Source organism: Odontesthes bonariensis, chromosome 6 (genome assembly GCF_027942865.1).
Source record: "Odontesthes bonariensis isolate fOdoBon6 chromosome 6, fOdoBon6.hap1, whole genome shotgun sequence".
NCBI classification, from domain to species: Eukaryota; Metazoa; Chordata; class Actinopteri; order Atheriniformes; family Atherinopsidae; genus Odontesthes; species Odontesthes bonariensis.
In genome coordinates this window covers 31567840-31591455 of record NC_134511.1, presented here as the reverse complement: position 1 = coordinate 31591455, position 23616 = coordinate 31567840, and the positions used below count along the sequence as shown (strand labels likewise).

At 42.8% G+C, this 23616-nt stretch overlaps 1 protein-coding gene across 1 annotated transcript in view; it reads left to right on the top strand.

Moving 5' to 3' along the window:
* The first annotated feature begins 12073 nt into the window (after nt 1–12073).
* Nucleotides 12074–23616, top strand: part of kat6a (K(lysine) acetyltransferase 6A) — a 30795-nt gene continuing 19252 nt past the window's right edge. Inside the window, exons 1-2 of the mRNA XM_075468318.1 lie at nt 12074–12232; nt 13594–15183. Coding sequence (XP_075324433.1) covers nt 14398–15183 — 786 coding nt within the window. The 5' untranslated portion in view covers nt 12074–12232; nt 13594–14397. The remainder of the gene's footprint in view (nt 12233–13593; nt 15184–23616) is intronic.

Genomic DNA, 23616 nt, shown 5'->3' with positions numbered 1-23616 from the left:
CCAGATTTCACTCACTGTACACTTGATTTTACGCCTCATTTTAAAACGGATGAGCACTTTCTGCAAAGACACAAAGAGGCATAATGAGTCATTTATACCTCCAGATTTAGAGACTTTCGTCTTTCAATTAGTTAATTAGTATCTGAATGGTATTAAGTTGTCCCGCTGCCTTGGCCCTTTCTGTGCTCAGTTTGGTGAGCTTTTATTATTGATGCTGAGAGGCAGGATGTCTAAGCCCAACACAGCTCTCCTACGGAGCGCAAGACAGCAGGAGGAGGGCAACAAAACAAAGGCAGCACAACAACAAGAGACCCTCAAGCTCCTCGGTTTGGTTTGCTGTCACACTGCGTCTGCATGCTACAGCTGTGACTGGTTCAAACCTGCTTCAGACAGCTGCCTCTGCATGCAGCACTCAGACAACAAAGTGTACAATGGGTTTTCTCATATTTAAGCCAACCAAAAATCAGCATAGTTTACTGGGAAAGAAGCCTTTATCTCACAGAAGCCAACGGGCACGTTCACACTGTATTGGAGCTTTTTTTTTTTTTTTAAGCCAGCAGTCATTTTGTAGGCTGCCAAGATGTCTTGGAGCTTGAGCTTAAATTTCTAATATTGGATATATGAAGACGCATTGAGATAGGCTGTGAATGGAAATACTGAAAGTAAACCATATTGTTTGAGTTAAGTGCAGAGTGATTGGTAGCATACCTGCACAAATGTCCCTTATGTCTGGAGTCCCTTTGCTCCCGACTGTCACAGATGAGCAGCAATACCAGGAGAGAAAAAATCTGATCCACTGAATTATCGGCTGGTCTGTGTTTTGTAGGAGTATAAAATTCTTATCAGGGAGCTTAAGCGGCGACTTTGCTGAATACAACCTTCAATGTTAAATGAAAAGGATATGTCATTTTCAGATGTGATGATGTAGCTGTTTTACATCAGTTTCCCCCCAGATTTGGTGAGATGTTTCAGTAACCCAATGCATAAGACCAGGTTGGTGCAGTGCAGGATGAACACTTACCTCAAATCACGAACGAGCAGTTTTTGGGCGTGGGCTGTGAGTTCTCCATTTTTGTTTACAATAAGAGCCGAACTCTTTTTCCGAGACAGACGGGGACATGCAGAAGATTTTTCGGTGAATAGTAGAGTGAGAATGCAATAAGGTCATCTAAAGTTAAATATGAGACGTTCTTTTCAATGAATGATTCAACAAAGCAAAAGCGTAGTTTCTTTATGCCGAGTTAACACGATATACAGCCGTGTAAAAGGTACACCCTCTTTCAGTTGTAAGTATTTGCATATGACATGATGGATCATTCCTTCTTACTGTTTATTTAACAGAAACAAAGCCAAAATGCAGAAAGTGTGTCAAAACAAAAAATAAATAAAAAAAATAGACCTTCACTGCTTCCATTGGACTTAAGAGTGTCAGCAGTTTTTTTTGATGTGAAGCATTCAGGTGTGTCCCCCAGCAAGTTCACCCCAAGGTCAGACCGTGCAAAAATACTCAGAGAAACAGCTAAATAAAGCTACATCTCAGACTCTACAGGCCTCAGTTAGCATGTTGAATGTTAAAGTTCATGACAGTACAATTAGAAAAAGACTGAACAAGTATGGCTGATCGGCCCATATATCCACTGAGCTGAATTTGAGATGTTCTTCTAACATTTTCTTCTATTTGTAACAATTAGCAGAGAAAGAGAGATCTCACCAAATGTTGAACAAAAGCTATTGAAGGACAACAAAGGCTTCTTTTGCACATTTTTCTTTCTTTTTTTTTTCAATTTAAGAACAGAATCGTTGAAGGTAACAAGTGCATAAATTGCCTGTCAAGCTGCAATCACAATGAGTAATGAAGTACAGTCAGGATGTTTTGAGTTTCTAACACCTATGCACACACGTTGGGAATTCCACAACAAAAAGCCAGTCATTGCAGACGCACTGCAGTGTGGTTACTTGTATTTAACTCTGTGTATTCTCTGTGTATTTATCCACTCGCTGAAGCCCTCTCACTGCCGGAGGTGACCCGATCAAGATCTGCAATGGCAGACTGGCTCCTGTGTGAGAAATGAGCCAGGCTGACATGTGTCAGCCATGATAAATGAGCAGGTGTTTGGGTCAGTGTTAAGTAAATGGAGTCATTATTGATGACCTCTGAGCTCCCTGAGTGTTGCCAGTATCAGTGAGGACTTTCAGGCTCCTGCTGCAGTAAAAAGAGTTTGTTGTGTTGTGATTTTTGCGGGTCAGGGAAGGACCCGCAGCCTCGGGGGCCAAGCCACACTGTCTGCCCCGGCGAGGTTAAGTTGACTCGCTTAGATTGATGACCCCAAAGCGGGAAGTTCACTGGCACTGGAGCTCTGTGACCACCTCCATGAAGACTGGCTGTGACTTGATCCTGCCATGACAGTTGGGGCAGATCCTTTCATGCCTAATCTTAAGAAACAGCAATGATGTTGTGAGTTATTGTGGTAGTCCACCGGGAAATTAAGCTTCTCAATACCTCACTTTTGCATGTCAACACTCAACTAGACTTAAATGGCCAAAATGCTCCTCATGTGCTCCAAAGTTCCATCTTTTTGTAACTTTTCATAGAAACGGTTAAGTTTACATGTATATTAAACAGCCACATTTTCAGTAAAGCTCTTCTCATTTACATATGTTACTTTAGCCAGGCGGATCAACGCGTCGGAAACTGTCACTTTGCTCTAATAAAATTTTGGTTTTATAACTGCAGCATCACCGGACAAAGTTATCATTTAGTCATCTGAAAGACGACATCTTTGCAGTGAATTCAGCTGTACTTACATGTGCGATGAGCTTTCATACAAATCGAGAAGGTTATGCACAGTTTGTCCATGTTATGCTTAAAAATGGAGCTAGCTTACTGTGAAGTACAGCAGATCTGACTGCCGGATTGTCCCTACATTATTACATGGATGCTAGTAGGGAATTATCTTTATTCACTTTCCTTCAGACAAACTCATACAAATCTGAGATTCTCCTTGTTGGTCTTAACAAGTTTGTTCCTGAAGTGAAACCCTGTGTAACCAGCGTTAACCCTTGTCATGAAGCCTGGTCGTCATCTTTAAACAAAATCTGATCTTTGAGCCACACATAAACAGGTTTAAGGAATCCTGCTTGTTTCAAGTCCATTATCCTTTGAAAAAAAGAAAAATCAAGTCAGTGCTGTCTTGTATAAGTCTAGGTTTACTAAAGCACACACAACCTGATTTTTCTCCCACCTTTGCAGGGTTTCCGTTACCGTTTCCATTCACATTTATGAAATTTGAACAAGAAAAGGTGAAGAGAACAATACCATCAAAAACTTTATACAGCTAATAAACGCTAATCTTGGCAAGCTAACGTTGAGCAGTGTCTCCCATTAGTTCAACATTTAAGCATATTGAAATTGTGCAGTTATCACAAACTACGGATGAAGCCGCTCATTTGACACATATCTCATAAATCATTGTGCTCATGATGGCAACGAAGGAAACATTAGGGGATTAACAAAGGTTTCACTCGTTTTTATAGTAATTTAAGTAAGTTCAACTCACTACCACAAATGTGAGATCCCAAAAGAATTTCATAAGGTATTTTATTAAATATATAATGAGACGTTCCATTAAAAAACCTCAGATTTACACCATATGGTGGCACTAAATGAAAAGAGATTAGCTGTAGAGTATGTGAGAAAATGTTCAAGTCATTCCACCCTTTCAAACCTTCTGTGTGGGAGTTCATTGCACATGTAAGTATCGTAAAATCCACCGCCCCCAGTAACTCACTTTTAAGGGGTAAGGGTGCACTTAATATTAAGGGAGACAGAGTAACACGACCAAATGTTTGTAGATTTATGTGTTCTAACACATAGCAACTCCAGCAAATAATTAGAATTTATCCTCTTGGTACCATAAATCTGTGCAAACGTTTTTGTGGCAGTGTGTCAAAAATGTGAGTCGGAATCACGGTGAATCGACCAAGCCTCATGCCGGGCCGCTTTGCTAGCACAGAAATATCTGTAATATAAGCCTAACAACGAAAAGGAGAAGAAGAAATGCAAATGGCAATAAAACGTATGTTAAAAGCATACAACTCCACACTAAACTGTGGCTAAAATGTTTTCCTCAAACATAAAAGCTGAAAACTTCCTCAAGCTGAGTTCATCTGGTGCTCCGTACTGTTTCCAGGCAGCAAATGTGTGCTCGGAAATCCGGGATGGATGAGATGTGATGGTATCATCACTCTCCGCAGCAGTTTTTGTTGTTTTTCTCCATATGAAACATACGGCGAGCCCTCTGTCTTTGTCACCTGGACGAGATACAGTTATCCAGAGGCACCTGAAGTATTTATCGCCTCCAGCATGATCTGTATGAGCATGTCACCTTATTACATGTCTATTTGGATAATCTGCAGTTTTCATGTACACCGATATGATTAGATAACATGCTCCATCTGTTGCCTCTTGTTACTTCAGCACAGAGGGGGAGACAAATGTACAAATCTTTACACACACACACACAAATCTAATTATTCAGTTAGGGACAGTATTGAATGGACTTATTTATCACAGTTTACATAATAATGAAGCAGATCATTACTGCCTCTGTAATACAATTTAGTACTACCAAGCAGGGTTCATCATTCATGGGAATGTACACTTTTTGATCCCATTACCCAGCAGTAATCTGCAAGTGGTATCATTAATATGAATGACTGTGAAGTGAATGGATTTTAATATATATTACGCTGATTAGATAAAGGAATCATGCATCGTTTGCTTTCACCCACCCATTAACCAACATATCCTTTTTGACATAAATCTTGTTCCTGACTACTAATGGAACTGATTGAAGAGGTCTTGATGTTCTGGTGTGAGAAAGGCTCGTTGTCTAAGTAAATGAGCACAGAAAGGTCGGGGTAGCATGAAGATGGGGGGAGAAGTAGACAAAGCCTGCTGAGCTCCAGAGGTTAGACCCCCCACCACCACCACTAAACACCACCAGGCCTGCAGGAATGTGTGTGTGAGAGAGAGTCCTGGAGGCCGCATTGTTGTCTGTGGTCCATCCTGCTCTGCAAACACTGCAGAGCTGCTTTTCTCCAAGACTCAGGGACTCGGACTTGGGAAGCAGCTTGTAATGTGGGAGGTCTTGAGAACCAAACAAGGCATCATGTGATATAGCTGCTGTTTGTTGTGTGAAAGCAAAGAAAACCCTCTGTGGCGCAGTTGTTTAGTGGCAGATAAACTTCTCCACAAGGGATAAAAAAAAGTTTTGGATGTGATCTAACAACGTTTAACGTGATACCAACGAAAAGGCTGTAACTTATCCATCGCAGTCTTTTAGCCACCCTCATTTCTATCTTCTTTCTTTTCACTTTCCGTGTTTAAATCACAGAATTTTGATTGCGTGTGCTCTCGGTGCTTTGTGCCTCAAGACTGGTCTGGTTTGTGGGCAATTTTGCCAAAACTGCTGCTGGCAGTGCCAAGAAATACCAAGGCGAATGAGGCTGCCATACTGAGCATTGGGGAATAATAACAAAGCAGTGTCTCATGTTACTGCAGACGTGATCAGGACTGTCAAAAAAAAAAAAGAAAGGGGGGAAGGGGAGGGGGGTTGTTGGAGACAGAAAAAGAGAGAGAGGGGAGCCTGAAACCCTGTAATCCAAAAATCCAAAACGGGAAACATCTACTGGTATTTATTTTTTATCATTTGAGGAATTATGCTAAGAGCAATGAAAATATCAATCTGGAGCCATGATGCAGCTTGCTTATACTCTATATTTGAGTGGATCTTTGTCATCTCTGTAACATGTTGCTTATAGATTATTAGTTGTTTTTTTAAACAGATTGAAAAATGATTATATGATAATTAACGAGCTGAAGAGCTCTGGGCAGAGCTATGTTAGCTGTTTGCTTCTGTTTCCAGTTTCTGTGCTAAATTAAGCTGACTGGATTCCGGAGACAGCTTTTAATATCTATAATGTATGGATATAAATAATGTATATTTTGCTGACAAGGCAAAAAACTTTTGGTTTGAACTTTCTTGTTTCATGCAGATCGTTTGGGTAGAGACCAACAATGTTTGCGTGAGCTTTGGTTGTGTGCAAGTAAAGAATCATCTGGATAGACAAAAAGGCAGAAATCACTGAAATAGATTCTTGAAACCAGTAGCTCTCTTCTTACAGTTATTTTCTGTTCAAATTTTTATCTCTATTTATATTCTTAAAAGAATGGCAAAGTGCTGGTTGCTGTAGCAAATGTTGAATTTGCTGAGGCTACACTTGGCAATGCCAGCCACTGATCTGGCCAACGGCACACCAGCACTAGTAAATGTTAGACTGTTGAGTTGAATGAGATTGAATAGTCAGCTGATGTTTGCATCTCTGTGGTCTAAGAATACACACTGAATACTGAATTTGGAGAACTAAATTCACCGATACAGAACTCAATTTACGTCAATTAAACATGCAGTATTCATCTTTGTCCAGCTTCTATTTCTCAGCATTTCAGTGAAACTGACTTTCCCAAAATTTCAGACTATTCCTTCAACAATAAACCTTATTTTGACCAAAATGATCTCTCAGTATGAACGATGGTAACTAACGGGGCTTTGTTTCAGCTCTATTCTCTGCCCATATTTTGCTGTTATAGTCGTCTTTTTCTTATTTTTTCTTTTACATTTACATTTAATTCAATGAAAATCTTTATACAAATAATACAATTGAATGTGCCTCAACGAATAAAAACAGAAGTAGCCCTCCTGCATGGAATTAAAAGAATATTTCAACCTTTTGCATGACATATGAGCTCTGTCCATCAAAAAGTTGTACTTAATTCTTTATAAACATGACATTGTCTATGTGGCTTTATTAAGATATTACAGATATTTCATGTTTGCTTGTTTACTTGGCACATTAGGTGTATCAAATTTCTTGTAACTACAGGTCACCTTTTAATGATTACTTTGTCTTAGATATACATATTATGGCTATATTACTTTAAGATATGTTACTTTTGATTTGGGTTTAAATGTGTCATCCATAATTTTTTGACACAAAACGACCATTTCATGAATTCTACACATGTTTCGTATTGCATGTCTGACAAGGGTTCAGATTAACTTGTGACTCCTGCCTCTAAAAGTAAGAAGCAGATGTGTCTGGGATGTTTCCTTTGTCGGTTCTATCTATTACCACAACTGTTTCCTCCTCTGCTGTACTTAACAGTCAGAGCTATTTGAGCTGAGCATGTTAATGGCCTTCTTTCAAGGCCCAGTTGTCAAATCTGTGTACACTTAAAACAACAGTGAACCACAGGAGAACAATTGATTTGGCAGTGAAAGTATCCTTCTACATTTCCCTTCCCATCTCTCTGCTGCTGAAGCCCAGCATTTAAGTGTACTCCTCAGCTTTCTTAAGGACCTCTGGGTTTGGGAGAAGGAGTTGGTGTTTTCAGGGAAATTTCAGACAGGGGATGTCTGGCTTGACTTTCAGCTCAACGCCAACAAGCTGCACTTCACCTCCCAGCTGCTCCCTGTCCCTTTAGATTCACGAAGTGGGAGAGAAGGGGCCACAGGGAGGGAGGGAGAGAGGAAGGAGGAGGTGGTAGTGGCAGAGGGAGGTTGCAGGACGGGTGGAAGGGGTGGAAGGGGTGGGCGCTCTTGGGCGTAGAGGCCCTGGAAATTTCCGTTGTACATTTCAATTCTTTTCAGGATGGGTGGGGTTTGGAGTTAAGGTTGGAGTTTTCTTTGGGGGTGGGGGGTGGAATAGTTGGATTGGGGTCTGGGGACTTGGCAACCAGCCAGTCACAGCAGGAAGCTTTTGCTAGTTTCACACGGAAAAAAAAGTAGCCCTGGACACTGCCCTGCTATCTGAGAGCCGCACTCCAGTCATCACCCAAAAGAACAGGAACTTAGAAATGTGTTCTCCACGGTTGGTGTCACCGACTGATTGCTGCTTACTTACAGCTGCACTCCAAAACTCCTATTTCCCTTTTTTTATGATGACAAAGTAGAAGGCAAGAGCACAGAGAGGACAGAGAGAATCTATTTCCTTTTGTTCAGATTACATTCAGACATCATTTTATAATGGCTGATTCTTCAGGCCTGATTTATTTGCCCTATTTAACACTTTTCCAATATACAAAAGTAACTGCCAGCTGTCAGAACTGCAATAGATTCAGTATGGGTTAATATTGATTTAGTCATGTGTCAGGTGGCTTGTCGATTTGGGAGCAATATGTGTATACATTCTCATTTACTAAGCCTAAACAGAAGATCAGTGAGACCCTATTTCATGTGCATTCAGAGTACGGTTTCTGCCATGTCTCTTAAAAAGGACTTGGAGTAAAATCAACAACAAACCCTATTCATAGGCAGTGCAGCCAACTCATAATTAAAAACTACAGCAACAACAATAAAACAAGCACAATAATTAGAGGGTTTTTTTTCCTTACCAAGAGGATGTTGAAAGTTTATTTGGCTTGGCAAAAGTCCAGCTTTTAAACCAGTGGAGGAAAGAAGAAACAGAAGGTGGTGCTAAGCATCAGGTGGACGGGATGTGTGTGTTTATGTGTGTGCAATGAAGGGGAAACCCTGAAGCAGGTGGGCAGTGGTGAGGCTTGCTTGGGGCTCAAGGCTCCTAGCAGGTGGATGCTCAGAGAATTTTTTTTTTTTCTTTTTTTCAAGAGGGATTAAGGAGATGAAAAGAAGCTAAGGATTACACGTCTCCTTCTCTGCACCAAAAATTGAAAACAACCCATAAATTTCACACAACAACTTCCATTCAGTGGTGGAGGCAAAATGTGGACACTTTTTTATATGCAATGTTGCAACAGCAAGCAAATAGGCCACGTCAAAATGCAACATTTTAACATCAACAAAGTGATCCAGTTACAAGCGACTATTGATTTCATATTTCAAGATTGATATAGCTTAAAAGGTGTGAGAAAAGTGGCTCATTTCAACCACAGAGCTAATGTGAATAGAGCTACATCACAAAAATATTTGACACTTGCCTCAATTTCATTTGAGTTCAATTTTTTTCTAGCAGTATCAACAGACCTATCCCACCAGTGAATCCACCACATAACGTTAGCTACATTACGTGCTAAGCTAGCATACTTATTTTATGTAAATTACCATGACTCACAATTTAGCAAAGGTCAAAGTCGAAGTGCTTATATTACTTGCAGATATGCAGCATGATCCTGTGCGTCTACACATAGTCATCAAACTGCATCTTTTGATAGAGATTCCTACCAATAAAAATTATGTTGTGGGTTTAAACATAAATAAAATGTAATAGGCTAGTAACATGACTTTTACTATCAGTTAGCCTATCCTTGTTTAGATTACACGATCTACCTAAAGTAGAAAATATCTCCCAAATCAAAAAAGACTTTTTCTAAACTTTCCTGTTGCTTGACCATGTTCCAATCAGCCCGGGTGGAGCGAAAATACGCATTTTCATGTGTAATCAGCCTTACTAATGCCATGTACACTGAGAGCCACTACGCCATCAAAGGTGCTGATGCGTTGTAATTTTAAACTGGATGCACCATCTCCTTTAAGTTCATGATTTGGAAAAGAGATATTAATTCCCTTTATTTAGGTTCTGGATACGGCCTCTCTGTGCGGAGTTTGCATGTTCTCCCAGTGCCTTTGTGGATTTTCTCTGGGTACTTTGAATGGATTTATCAGTCCACGCAAAAGTTTCCCTGCATTTTTTGTTTAGTTGAAAACGATGTTCACTGGCAATGATTTTCAGAAGCATACCTGAGCTTATACAGATGATTTTAATACAGGGAAGTATCTACTTTCAGCGCAGTGCTATGTGAGGGCTCAGAGATCAAGTTCATTCATTATTGGTTTTCAGTGTGTTGAGCTTTGGGATTTCTCAGGATTCCCTGAATCTTTTTACAAATGTTGCTCTGTAGATGTCTTTGTTTTTGATTGAGACACTTTATTCTTTAATTGTTGAACTGTCTGCCCACACTTTCCCTCGCAGAGTGGTGACCCTGTTCCCTCTTTTCCCTGTAAAACCGTCAGCCTCTCTGGGATACCTATTTTGTACCGACCGTTTGCCAATAAACCAATAATTTGAGACGTGGCCCAAAAAACAGCTTTTGTTGTTTTTATTTTCCCCATTATTTGTCCCCTTTTCAGCTTTTTAAAACATGTTGCTGGCATAAAATTAGAAATTGGCTTAGAGTTTACAAAAATCAGCAAATATTTCTCAGTTCAAACACTTGATATCTTTTCTTTTTTTACTATTCTTAGGTATTTCAAATGAGTTGTTCTGTTATTTACATTTAACACAGCATGCCAACTTTGTGGGCATTGGCTTATTTCAGGGACTGAGGGCCTCTACATCCCAGCCCTTCATCGCTTCAGGTGCTCATTTGGGATAGGTAGGCCTATCTGAAAATCCTGATGATCTTATCAAAATAAAAAATGCCTCAACCCTCATATCTCCCCCTGGTAAGCGTGTGTCTCTTGTTGCGTGATGGTGAACATGGCCTCTGCAGTGGATCATGGTACACAGCATTATTTATTCATGGCCAGGACCCATAGATGTAGTGCAAGCTTCTCCTGAGTATTGTCCATCTGTTAGCTGGCCTACTGTACACACTAATGTAATACGAGTCCTCAGGAGGTGTACTAATAGCCCTGCATGTGTTAACGCTTCACACTACTTATCCCTGTAATAACAGTACCGTTAATTATAATTAGTGCCCCGTCAATGGAATGTGATTTATCTGTCCCTGAAGAAGTGCAAGATAAACAGCAAGTAAAGTGTGACCTTACTGGTTTTATTTGATCACCAATGTGCTGACAGCAGTTCACCCTCTTACAAGACACCTCTAACATGGGAAAACATCGTGTCTAATTGCTCCCTATAAGACACTATAATCTGTCTCTGAGGACTGCTGTACAAATCATTTTACACAAACCTCCAGATAATTTAATTTACACTCAGGGAGCTTTCGGCGTTACGCTGTAATAGATAAGGAAGATTGCTGCCAGATTAAAAAATAAAAAAAACAAGAAAAAAGTGCCGCTGTACCAGGATTATCGTGAAATGGAAGCTGCAAAATCAGTTTTCCTCAATTGATTGTTTCTATATGGATACGTAGAAGGTTGTAATGACATTTTCCAAAATAATTCTCAACATCAGAGTCATAAATCATGGCTCAGCTTTGTTTATAGATAATAATCTCTTTATTTTCCTATTTGAGTTTTTTATTTTATGCAACAGAGGGATTCAAAGTATAACAAGTGCACATTCACTGCAAGATTGACATCGTTCCTTTACACCATCTTGCTTCAATGTCACCAGATGCCATAATTGATGTTCCACAAAGAGCTGCAAAATGTCTTCTTTCTCCTGTTAGAAATGATGAGAAAAAGGTGTTGGATCCAGCTGTTGTTTAATCAGATGCACCATGGTGGATTGGCTGCAGTTAGTCCACATGATTTTCTTTCTCGGAGAGATAATTCTGTTTCACAGCCTGACGAGCAATGCACGAGCAAACAACTCTGCAAAGGCAGAGAGGCACATGCTTTCTCACATACAGTAATACACAAAGCTACTCACTGCAACATCTGATCATCTCTTGGGACTGAGTCTGTGGATCACTGATCAATTTCAGTTTAAAAACACACACAGCTACTGCAGAACAATAGACTGCTGTGGGGATGTGTAAGAGTAAGAGTGTCTCACTTTGATCTTTAAATACCCTCTAACGTTAAGGCATGCTTATTGGCTTTGATTTCTTTTTCCTTATACAACTTCTGGGCAAAATGCAGACGTTCCCTTGCATCTCCTGTGTAGCTGTCGCACAGCAGAGAAAGCGAGAACACCTATCTTCTCTTCTTATTTATTTATTTTGTTCTTCCTCCAACACCGCCACCATCTGTCCCTTTCTTCCATTTCATGTGCTCAAGCAATATTCACACCCCTCTCATAGCAACAGCACGCCGCCGCCGCCCCCGCGCCTTGCAGTGAATTTTTCTTCCCCTGGATCTTCGCCTCGCACCACTCAGACGGTCCCTTGGCCCTGCCTGACGGTTCAGTGTTCCCCCCTCCCCCACCAGCCGTGCTCCTGTTTCACTCAAAAATGGCGTCGGCTCTAGAGCCACTGGTCTCTGGCTGCATTTTTAGCCTTGTTGTTGTCTTCGTTTCGCATGGTTCTGGCACCTTCTCCACGTCGGCTCGAACCGAAATTCCGGTGAGTAGCAGCGGAAGTCTAATGGGAGCAACGGAGATTTTTTTTTCCTCTGTTCGGTTTACCCGGGCTTACCTCAGAGACCAGAACCGGACCAGCTCTAGCTTTCTGGGGAACCGCGAGAGGTAGCGGGAGAGAGGGGTACGGAGGGATGGTGATCGCGGAGGTGGGTGGGGGGCATGGAGGGGGGAGCCGAGGCCTAGCTACTCCGCTCTGGCGGCCTTGTCTTCACCGCACCGCAGGCTGAAGCGACATAGGAGGGCGGTTGATGAAGGGAGGAAGTCGGTGAGGTGTGGACCGCTTGCAGGAATACATCTGAGCGGGCAGAGGCTCCTCACTCATGCTGAACACTGAGAACTAGGCCGCAGAACATGTAATGCTGCAAAATCCGCCGCTGAGATATCTTCAATTTTGCACTTGCCCGCTAGCCGAGATGGCCGTCTGCAAGTTGCATTGTGCATTTTACAAGGCCGCGGATGGCACGTTAAAATCAGTATGACATTCAGAATGAGATTATTCGCCATTTTTGATGCGATGTGATGTTTTGTTTTGTCGTAAATATCGGCAGAATGGGGAAATGTTGTCTTTATGTGCTGGAGCGCTGCTAACCTCTCGTTACATGCTGTTTACGTTTTGGGTTAGCGAGTAACGTTAGTAACAGAGTCGTAACGTTAGCACATTGGCTAGTTCACAAGGTTAGCCTCCTAAACAACAACAGTTAGCGGGAAGTTATTGTTGTTAGGCTAATAATACACATAGGAATATACGCCAGTAGATAAGATTACAATACGACATTTGACTTGGGTTTGATTTTTTTTTTAGCTAGCCTCTAAGCTAATGTTTGCTAACAGTATGTACATTCAGTACATCATGTTTACGTTTGCAGCTCAGCTGGGCAGGTTGTCAAACTGGTGGTACAGTTTTCAGGATACTAGTGTTTATTTCGTTGATACACCACAAAGATGCATGATGTTGTGAGACATAAGTGCTTTTCTTTCCACTTGAAGTTATGGTCCTATTTGTCAACTACCTGTACAGACTTTTTGTCAGAGTGCATAGCTTTTTATTCAACATCGAGTGTATTAGTGACAACAGGTATCGGAACAGAGCTTGCTCCTCTTTCTGATGTCCAGCTTATTTTGTTGTGGGTTTGTTTATGTCTGAGTCGAAGCAATTTCTGGAGATGCTGTTTGCTGTGAAAGCCTAACCCTGTGTAAGGTTATATGTGCCTCAATCTAGTTATGAGCTATTTGAGGACTTAACTGTATTCCTGTCAAACAACTGCTGCCTCAGTATTATTATTATTTTTTTCGTTTCAAGACTCCTCTAATAATTTTCTATGTGTTTGTGTGTTTTTGATATAGTTTTCGTCAGTGCAGTGGCAATGAAGGTGATCAGCCCCGACCGCTCCCTGGGCTGAGATATCTGTTCCGTCCCAGAGCTGAGAATCCCACATCGCTGGAAAAGAAAGAGACTGTGGAAAAGAACAAGTGGAGACAAGAGGACGTGGATGTGGAGTAAAATCCTTGTCGTCTGGAATGTTATAATCTATCAAGACATGTTTGCTGTATTCCCAACTGATGTTGCATCGAAACACTAATTATATGTTCTGTGGACTATGAACATCTCTCGCGACTCGCTCTAAGAAGAGACTTTGTTACCAGTGGCGGGAACTTGGCTGAGCAGTTTTTCTTCTCTCTTTTTTTCCCCCCAACTGTATTCGTGGAAAACATCCAATTTCTTTTTTTTTAAAAAACATTTTTAAGCCCTCTTCTCTTTAAGATTTGCTGTACCCTGTGTTTTGTGCTGCAGGAGTTAACGTTGTTAACAGACCTGCTACTTCCTCCACTCCCACTGCATCTCACCAGGGACCTTTACCTGGCTGGGAGTGGGTGGTGGGTGGACTAGATTTTACTGGGTGGAGGGTTTGCTCAGGGGGATTGTGCTATGATCAGCTGCTCTTTTCCGTGTTGCTCATTCTCAGCTTCTGAGGGACTCTCAGTGCGACCCCAGGACAAGGGATAGTAAGCAGGTAGAGGGCAAAAAGGAGGAGGAGACGGCAGCGCTACGGCGCAGGCCAGGTATCTTCTTGGCTCACGGTTCTCATTTTTTGTGTGTGGTCCTTGCAGTGAGGCCTCAGGGCTGCTGCACCCACCCAGACCGCAGCTATGGTGAAGTTGGCAAACCCAGTTTACACCCAATGGATCCTAGAGGCCATCAAGAAAGTGAAGAAGCAGAAGCAGCGACCATCAGAGGAACGTATTTGCAATGCAGTTTCCATGTCCCACGGTCTGGACCGTAAAACGGTTCTGGAGCAGCTGGAGCTCAGTGTCAAGGATGGTACCATACTTAAGGTCACCAACAAGGGTCTAAACTCCTACAAAGACCCAGACAACCCTGGGCGCTTAGCTCTGCCGAAGCCCAAAGGTGGTAGCAGCTCTGGAGGAGGGGCAGCATCAGGTGGAGGAGGAGGGGGAGCAGGAGGGGGAGCAGGAGGAGGAGGAGGAGGAGGAGGAGGAGGAGGAGGAGGAGGAGGAGGAAGCAGTGGTGGTGGTGGTGGTGGTGGTGGTAGCGGCACCAGCACCAGCAGCAGTGGTGGTACATCTCATTCCCATTCAGGGAAGAAACCAGGACTTGATTGGAACAAGCTGATCAAGCGGGCACTGGAAGGGCTCCATGAGCCTGGTGGCTCCAGTTTAAAGAACATTGAGCGCTTCCTCAAGTGTCAGGCTGATGTCGCAGCCTACCTGTCAGGCAGTGGTTCTATGGGGCCCGGCCTCTTCCACCAGCAGCTAAGGGTAGCTCTGAAGAGGGCTGTCGCCCATGGACGCGTGGCCAAGCAGGGTCCACATTTCCTACTAATCAGCCGAAGCAGCTCCCAGGATGACGGAACCAGGACTGTGTCTCTGGAATCACTGCCGCCTGTTCGGTTGCTGGCACACGAGAAAGACAAGGTAACGTCCCTGCAAACCTGTACCACCAAGATGTAACGCTGTGTGTGTGCACCGCAAATTTAGACACACTGGTAAAACACGGTAAACACCACGTCACCTTTATGATGAGCTCTGTTTGTGTAATGTGACACGCTGTGTTTGTGATTTATATTCTGGATGTTAATATAAAACAAAAACAATAGTGTTGCTGATTGTTTAGCTGAGATTAAGCTGATAGAAGGAGCTTAATGGGTGTAAAGCTCTGTTGTCTGCTGGCGTCAGATTATTCTGATAGAACCACGGATATCCTGTTGAAATAACAGTAGCTGAGGTTGTTGTGACAAGAAATCAAGTCTCACGTGCATCTCAGTTAACCCTTTTTGGAACAGCAAAGAGAAAGGGAGCATGATCTGTGAAAGTCAAGAAAAATCTCATACCACAGAATGCCTGAAACAGCGGCTGTGTATTTTCTCTTCTTGTTCCAGGTTGGTCATGGCCCCCTCCACCCTCCCCGTGTCTTAGACTGTAATTACTCCAGGATAGTAAGGCCTTTGACTGTGTAAATGGCGCACGGGAATTTTCCTCCAGTGTTTTTTGGTTCACAGTTGGCATATTGCTGATTTGTTTTAGAAATGTCTGAGAATTGGGTATATGACAGCATCTTTCCACAAATTTCAGTGCTTGCTTCTTGTGTTTAAGGTATCAGTGTTTTGTGTTTGGGAGGGAAAAACTCTGGGGTCTGATACACATTAGAAAAGACTAATTGTCTCCACCATGTGGGTATTGTGCTGCTATGCTGGGTTGATGTGAGAGATAGAAACTTAGATGTGTTTGCTGTGGTCCAGGCACGCACTACACTGGCATGATGCTGGGCGAGTGGCTGTCGGGTCAGTTTTCAGTAGTGCTGGATGAGGAGTGGGTCAGAGGAGATGGTCATATGGCACCCAGCCTCCTGCAGGGAGTGTGGACCAGCTGCAGGGCTGCTCCCTGTCAGGAGATGGGAAGAATAAAGAAAGGAAACGAGGGAAGGGAAGGAACATGGACAAGCAGGAGAGAGTTGGTCTGTGCCAGAGGGAGAGGCTTGCATGACGCAAACCTTAGGCTTCTGTAACCAGAAAGACGCAGAGAGGCAGAGACATACCATGAGAGGAAAGTGAGTGAAACAGAAAGAGAGGGAGAGGCAGACATGCAGGCGACAGAGGAGAGAGGGAACACACCCACCTCTGTAACCTGATCACAGGGAGCAGCCGTCTGCTAACCCCTAGTTGTAAGGTTCAGAGACATGTACACACACATGAGCCCACAGTGTTGCCTGCAGAGGAGGAAACTTGCGTATAAACTTGAATTGAGAGCCAATATCATAGAAACATTAGTTAACATGCCATAAAATGTCTTCAGATACCTGCAGGACATTTAAAACACGTTTTCTCCCAAACAGAACATAGATAAAGTTCTACAACACTACCTGCCATCCAAGCATGTGGGCATATATGTCATTATACTGCCATTACAACTGGAGGACACAAAGCTGGTCTTAATCATGGTTTTGACTCGTTTTAAGCTTGGTCTGGGTCCTGTAGGAGGGGTTAGTCAGAGGGTTTCCTGGTAAAGATGCTTATAGTCATACATATACACACAGAGTAGGATTACCCTAGAAAGTAAGCTGCCAGTCACTTCTGCCTAACACAGTGACCTGCTTGGCTGCTGATCTCGCAGCTCTTTAAGATGAACAGAGATCAACTTCCTCCTCTCTGACTCAGCTGCCGATTTTTCTATTTTGGTGGCTCCTTGTGTTTATGTTGGTTAGTAATGCATTATAGAGCTCGCAAATGATTTGTATAGTAAGTATAGTGGATTTTTTATTTGCAAATGATGGAGCCAAAAATTCAAGGCAGTCTGAAACTATAAATGACATGCTTTGCCTTGGATAGTGAGGCTTTGGTGAATTCTGGCAAGGCTTCAGACTCGACGGGCCTTGAAGAAGCAGCTGCAGCAGTGAGGAAGTCAACATTTGTGTATAACATTCACACAATCCTGTGTTCACTTCTTTACTGCCTTTATATTCATTTTTTTTTTTTTTTATGTTGGTGCTTTGATGTATCCTTCCAGGAGACAGTCGTTCTGTAGCTGCATGATCATGTGTGCTTTTGTGTTGGCGTGCCCTTGATGTATGTTAGTCTGCATCGCTTCAAGTGGCATATGCATCAGAGATATGAAACCGTGTGCAAGAGAGAGGCCAAGATGGGTGTTGCATAATCACTGAGCTGTGCTCAGTGGTTCTCTACCAGCGCATCATTGCTGTATTGCCCCATGTGATTGCTAACGTTTATGATTTCCCAAGGAAAGGGGAGGGTGATATGGAGGGGGGGAGGAAAATCAAAACAAATGGCTAAGCACTAGCAATGACCCCATTTGCAGGGAGATTTGTGTACTCAGCGCACTGATGGTTGCATGAGGGCTCTCCATTCAAAAGGGATCCCTATTTCTGGCTGTCTGTCTCCCTCCTCTCTCCCTAATAGGGTACCATGGCCAGGTCACGAAGGGGGAGATGAATGGGGGAGTGAAGTCAACAAGGGGTCATGGATATATAGATGGTAAACCTCATTGCCTCCCTGAGCGCCCCTTAGCACTATGGAGCTACGGCCATTAGGTGGGATGGGCGTAACATGCTCTTTTTTTTGTATGTGGTTATATAGTTCAGTGTGTTGGTGTGTGTGATGTTAATCCAATCATAATAGGTAAAAGCAATCTTCTTGCCCGCCAGTTGCCCTCTCTCCAACAGCTGGAGCGTGGTGAATCAGAGTTCTCGGCGTAGTCGGACAGTGTCACGGCGAGGACGTGTGAAAAAAGGGACCCAACACACTCTGTGTTGTGGTGATTTCCCTCCAAAATGTCCCACTGACCTCTTAACAGGTTTGGCTCAGGTTAGCATTTTTTTATCTGATGCTTAAGGAGCCGCCTTACCTGTATTTAACTTTACACACTCGACAACACAGCTTATGGCGGCTGAAGGCAAAGACTTTACACTTCACACTCAGTGGACAGAGCGTGCAAAACTCCCACAGACTCTGATTGTACATTGTATTTTAGGTAGGACCTTTTGGATTTTTTTTTTCATCTCCCAATTGCTGCCTCATCATCTTATATGGTCTCGTGACAAGCTTGTGTCTGTTCACCGGATGGATGGAAGCGTTCCCAGGCTTTGTGCCACATCACAGGAAGAGTGGGAAATGACTAAGTTGGATACCATGAAATGGTTTCCCCTGGTCTCTTGTCAGCGCTTCTTTGATTTCAGACTTCACACTCATAGGGGTTGAAACTCTTTGTTTCTGCGTTCCATTTTCTCGACGGCCATCAACTGTTTTCACTTTGCAGGAGCTCTGGCCTCAGTGGACTGTTATTAGAGTTTCCATACCAATGACTCCTACGACCCTTTGATGCTTTAACCTCCTGCTTTGTTGCTACCATAAACTCAGTTCTTGTTTGACAATTAGCAGCACACAGCAGCCGAGACATGAAAAAACTGTTGGGATTTTGCTTGTTTAAATAGGCCACGCTCCTGACTCATAATAGAAGTGCTGGGTTAATAATTTGTTAGTGAAAATGTTTGTTCTCTCGCTCTTTGTTTTCTTCAGACTGTTGTTTTTTTTTTCTTTTTTAGAACATTATTTAGTTAATTGAATTGTTGGGAGTCCTTTTCATTTATACAAATGTTCCATTATGTTTGTATAAGTTTGAAGCATTTAATGTGTGTGATTTACGACTGTTTGTTGTAGGAAAGTGCAACTATTGGATTTAGATTTAGTATGGCCAGTCTGAAATTATTCAATCAATTGGTATCTAGAACAAAATATCTTGATAGGGACATCCCCAGTTGGTCAATTAAAAGACCGCTGATAACTCGAGCATGTGACAGATGTTATGGCTGTTTTTTTTTAATCAATGTAGCCTCAGCAGAGGTCTGCCAGTACGACCCTACGGACAACAGAAGAACCATCGGATAAAGCTGCAGCTGGCCATGAGCCTATAGAAGCCACATTAGAAATGATGTTATCGCCCGGGGGGAGCCGTTACCTTGAGCTCACTATCCAGTGATTGTGATGTGAATGGTATTTGGCACGGGGAGTGTAGCTGTACGAGGTCTTGCGTACGGCTAACCTCGCCACTCTGCAAATGGAGCCAATGTGTTGAGCAGCTGTGGAAGTGATGACTGGAGAGCGGCCAGCCCCTCTCCGTTTGATGCTGTGATTTAGCTTTGTGCTCCGTCACTAACCTCCCTTTTTTTTTTTTTTTTTTTCTTCAAATCGAGGGAAGCGCTCGACTGGAGGCAGGGCGCTCTGGCACAAAACGGGGTCTTCTACATACCGCTTCACATGTCACGTGAAGTTGTTAAATGGTCACTTTCGAGCCGTTCCCTGGCGAATGGCGCCGTAGGAGTTTCAGATTTGAGCTGCTCTTCACTCAGCTGATGTCCGTAGTGCATTTATGTGTGGAATTGGGACGATGCCACCTCGTCATCATCGAATGATTTTTGGAACAAGTACACGTGTGTTCGGGAGTTGTCTGTGTTTGCTCGTCATGCCTCATAACAGTTGATCAATGAGTTTGTGTTGGAGGTGGTGGTGACCATAAGGGGGGGGTGCAGTGCAGTGAAGCTGAGCTTGGGCTCCCATGTTAATGAGATCCTTGACTTGAGAAGAGACAAGGACAGTGGCAACGCTTTTCTTTCTTTCTCTTTTCTCCCACAGCCAGATTCTTTTCCTCTCCCCTTCTCCCCTGTTTTTCCCTCTCCTGTTGTCCTCCCTCCATTGTTCTCTCCTTCCTGTCTCACTCTTCTGTCCTCTGTTTTTGGATAAGGGAAGTCGGCATAGAAAGAGTGAACATGGGTGCAATTGCTTGTTTTCCACCTCAAGGTCTCAAATAATGCATCATGTCTCGTAAAGAAGTCATTTAGAAAATTTAAACCAACCAATTTAAAAACAAAACTAGCTCAGTGCTGCAGGATTTGAGATTTAGGTTTGACTATACTGTCCTTAAATGATCCATAAAACACAGGTGGGTGTGTCAGTTGGGTCAGACATGGGTGTGTACAGCCATCCCTTTATGTTTGGGTGTGTATTTCTAAGAAAGCTGTTAACCTGTAAGACAGGTTTGCATGCTGTTATGGTGGCGTTTTAAGGTTTCCCTCTCAGTGCAGCATGTTGCGACAGGCGTGTCTCTCTGTCTTTATCAAGAATTTTGTTCCTGAAAATCTTAAACGTTGGAGAAAAAAAGATTACCTCATGCCAAAACATGCATACACTTTCTACACACACGCACGCATACACCTCAAATGAAATGTCGGCCATGACACCTAAGGCTACGGCTACACGAAAACGAAACGAGGTTTTTTTTGAAAACGGGTTCGAAAATTCTTGCGACCACACGGAAACGCGCTGCTGTCCAGACAAAAACGATGAAACGAGGCAGTACACACGCCACTGTGTCACGCCACGCTGTGAGACAATAGAGAAGTGTTAAAATTGGCTCCCAGCGTCAACGTGTGACTGACGCAAAAACGTTTTAGCTGTAACAATGGAAACGAAACGAGGCCGTTTTCAAACTTTCCCACTCTGGAACCCGTTTTCAAAAACTATCGTTTTGGGGTAGTGGGAACGCCGGCTCCGTGTGGCCGCGACAGCGAAACGATAAGAAAAAGTATCGTTTACAGTGAAAAACGTTTCCGTGTAGCCGCAGCCTAAGTCAAACAGTAAGTCGATGTGAGGAATTTCTACAGCGTTGCTGGGGTGTAACAGTGGTCTTGGCAACGAGCGCAGGCTGAGGTGGAAAAGGCTGAAATGGGTGGGAAGAACAGCTCTCAGGAAGAATTTGAAGATCGTGTTGTGCAGTTCCAATATCCCTGTCATAGAAAGAGGATTAGCTTTTCATTTTTTAGTATCTGCTGGGGATTAATTTATAGTGGCAGCCAGTAACTGAAGCCTGATTGTAGCCTGGGTCTCTATACAAGGGGTGTGTGTGTGTGTGTGTGTGTGTGTGTGTGTGTGTGTGTTTGCGCGCGTGTGTATGTGTGTCCGTGAGAAAGGAGACACTCACTCGCTTCCAGCTTGTGTTTATTCGAGTGCTCACAGTGCAAGTGGGAGCAGTTGACCTCCTCCAGCGGGGAAGGGGTTAAGCGTCAGGAATGATTGAGGTGTTGTTCGCAGGCAGGCTGCTCAGAGGACTGCGGCTGCAGATTTTCTCCCTCTTTACTCTTTCCATCTCCTTGCCCTCTGGATTGTTATTTTTGTCCTCGCTGTCTTTTTTTTTTCTCGCACTCCTCTCCTCCTCCTTTCTCTTTCCTCTCGTTGCTGGCTTCCATTTCTCGTCAGTGACTTTTTTTTTTTACACACCATAGCTGTGTTCTGTTCATTCTCATTATCTGCTTTCATAATGCGCTCACATCGCAGGGAGAAGGAATTATTATTTTTATATTGTTATTATTTGCTTTTCGCTCGTTGTAACGCAAATGGGCAAAATTTAACTTGAACAATGATAATAGAAAGCTAATGCTCACATCTCTTCACTGGGAAGCCTCTATCTTCCTCTCAGCACTCTGCGTGTTTCTGCTTATCTCCCCTCTGTGTTTACCTCTTACTTCCCTCGACTCTTGCTGTATCCCTTTTTTTTGTTTCTCCTTTTTCCTCTTTCTCGAGTGCTGTGCTATGTTAGGTGGGTAACGGGTAGCAGGGAGCACTGGAAGCAGGGAGTCAGAGGGAAATGAACCCAATAAATCAAGCTCTTGTCCCCATCTTCTCCCTGCCTACCTTGCTCTCTGCAGCTACATGCATTTACACTGTTGTGCTGCAGAAAATCCCTTGAATTCAACAAATATTATTGTTTCATTAGATTGGTGTTAGTCACCAAGGACCACCTTAAAGGGATAGTCGCCTCTTTTGACATGAAGCTGTATGACATCCCATATTAGCAATATTGTTTATGAACATTTTCTTACCCCCCGCTGCGTCCTGTGAGCCGAGTTCCGGCCTCGTTTTGGCGTTGACGAAGGTAGTCCGGCTAGTTGGCTGGGGCCACAAAAATAAAGCATTTTGCTTCTCAAAATGATATGCGTTCAAAAGAGTAATACATTTGCATCTCAAAATCGTTGTCCAGGAAAAAGTCAGACCTCACAATCGCTTGACGCTATTTTCTCTCCCTTCGTATCACTGCGTGCTGTGTACAACGATTTCCTGGACAACGATTTTGTGACGCAAATGTATTACTCTTTTGAACGCATATCGTTTTGAGAAGCAAAACGCTTTATTTTTTTTAACCACAGATTATTCACAGGTGTAGTAACCTGCTACGTACGGTCAGGGGCGGTGCACTTCGGCTGGGGTGCGGGGCTGAAAGCCTCATCAGTGAAAAATACATGGCAGTTTGAATTTTTGTTTTTAAAGTGCAAACTTCTCTATATTTGAATGCAACTAAACATAAATGGCCAATTAAGAAAAGTCCTCGTTTTTACTCGGCCTAGTTGCTCACCGTTGTATTACGGCATCCTGGATCGACCCGTGTCAGTTTTCCTCTCAAATCGTAGGTGAGGCTTAATTTTGCTGCAGTATAGCAAAGATGTGTTGGTTGGTTCCACAAACTACAGCTCAAACAACCTCAGTCAGATTGAATAAACTGTTGATTGAATAAACAAGGTCATCTTATTTAATGTGAATGCTGAAAAAATATTAATTCACTCTGATACTGAGCTGATTTTACACAAGAGGCATTGTTTGATGTAACTTAGATATGTGTTGGTACACATTATAAAAGGTTGACCTTTGTTATGCCAATAAAATCATTCCATCTTTTGTTGTTATCTTGGGTTGCCACTGGATTCTGTATTTCCTGACATAAAAAAGGATTCAATTAAAAGTCAGGCCTCTTTTTAAAGCTGTGGATGGAGTTGACACTAACAGAGGCCGGCCCCTGATACAGGCTGGGCAGGAAGGAAGAGGGGAAAGAAAAAGGCACACCTGTCATAACAAAAAAATTCAATCTATACCGCTTTCACGTGTACAGTTCATTGGAATAAACATGGTGTTCTAAACGTGTCATATGGGTATGAATACTTGTCAAAGTCTTTGCGTACTTGATTTCTTAAATGACTCCGGATGAGTCCCTGCTAAGAACGGGGGATAGTTTTATCCAGTCAAGTCAAGAGGGGGGTATAATTTGTAGTTTCTTAGCCGCTTTGCTACTTTGTTTGTTCAACTTTTTGAATTTCTGTTTGAAAACGGGGGCCAAATGTTTTTATGCACCGTTCCAGGTTTAGTTTGAAGCATTGCAGAAAAACATGACAAGTCGTACTAAGAATAATGAGAGTTTAATATAAAGGCCTGCCTCTAACAGAGGACTGATATCCTAAGTTGTTGAAGTAAATAAAGGCCTTGAGCCCCGTGTGAAGAAATACCGTAATTAATG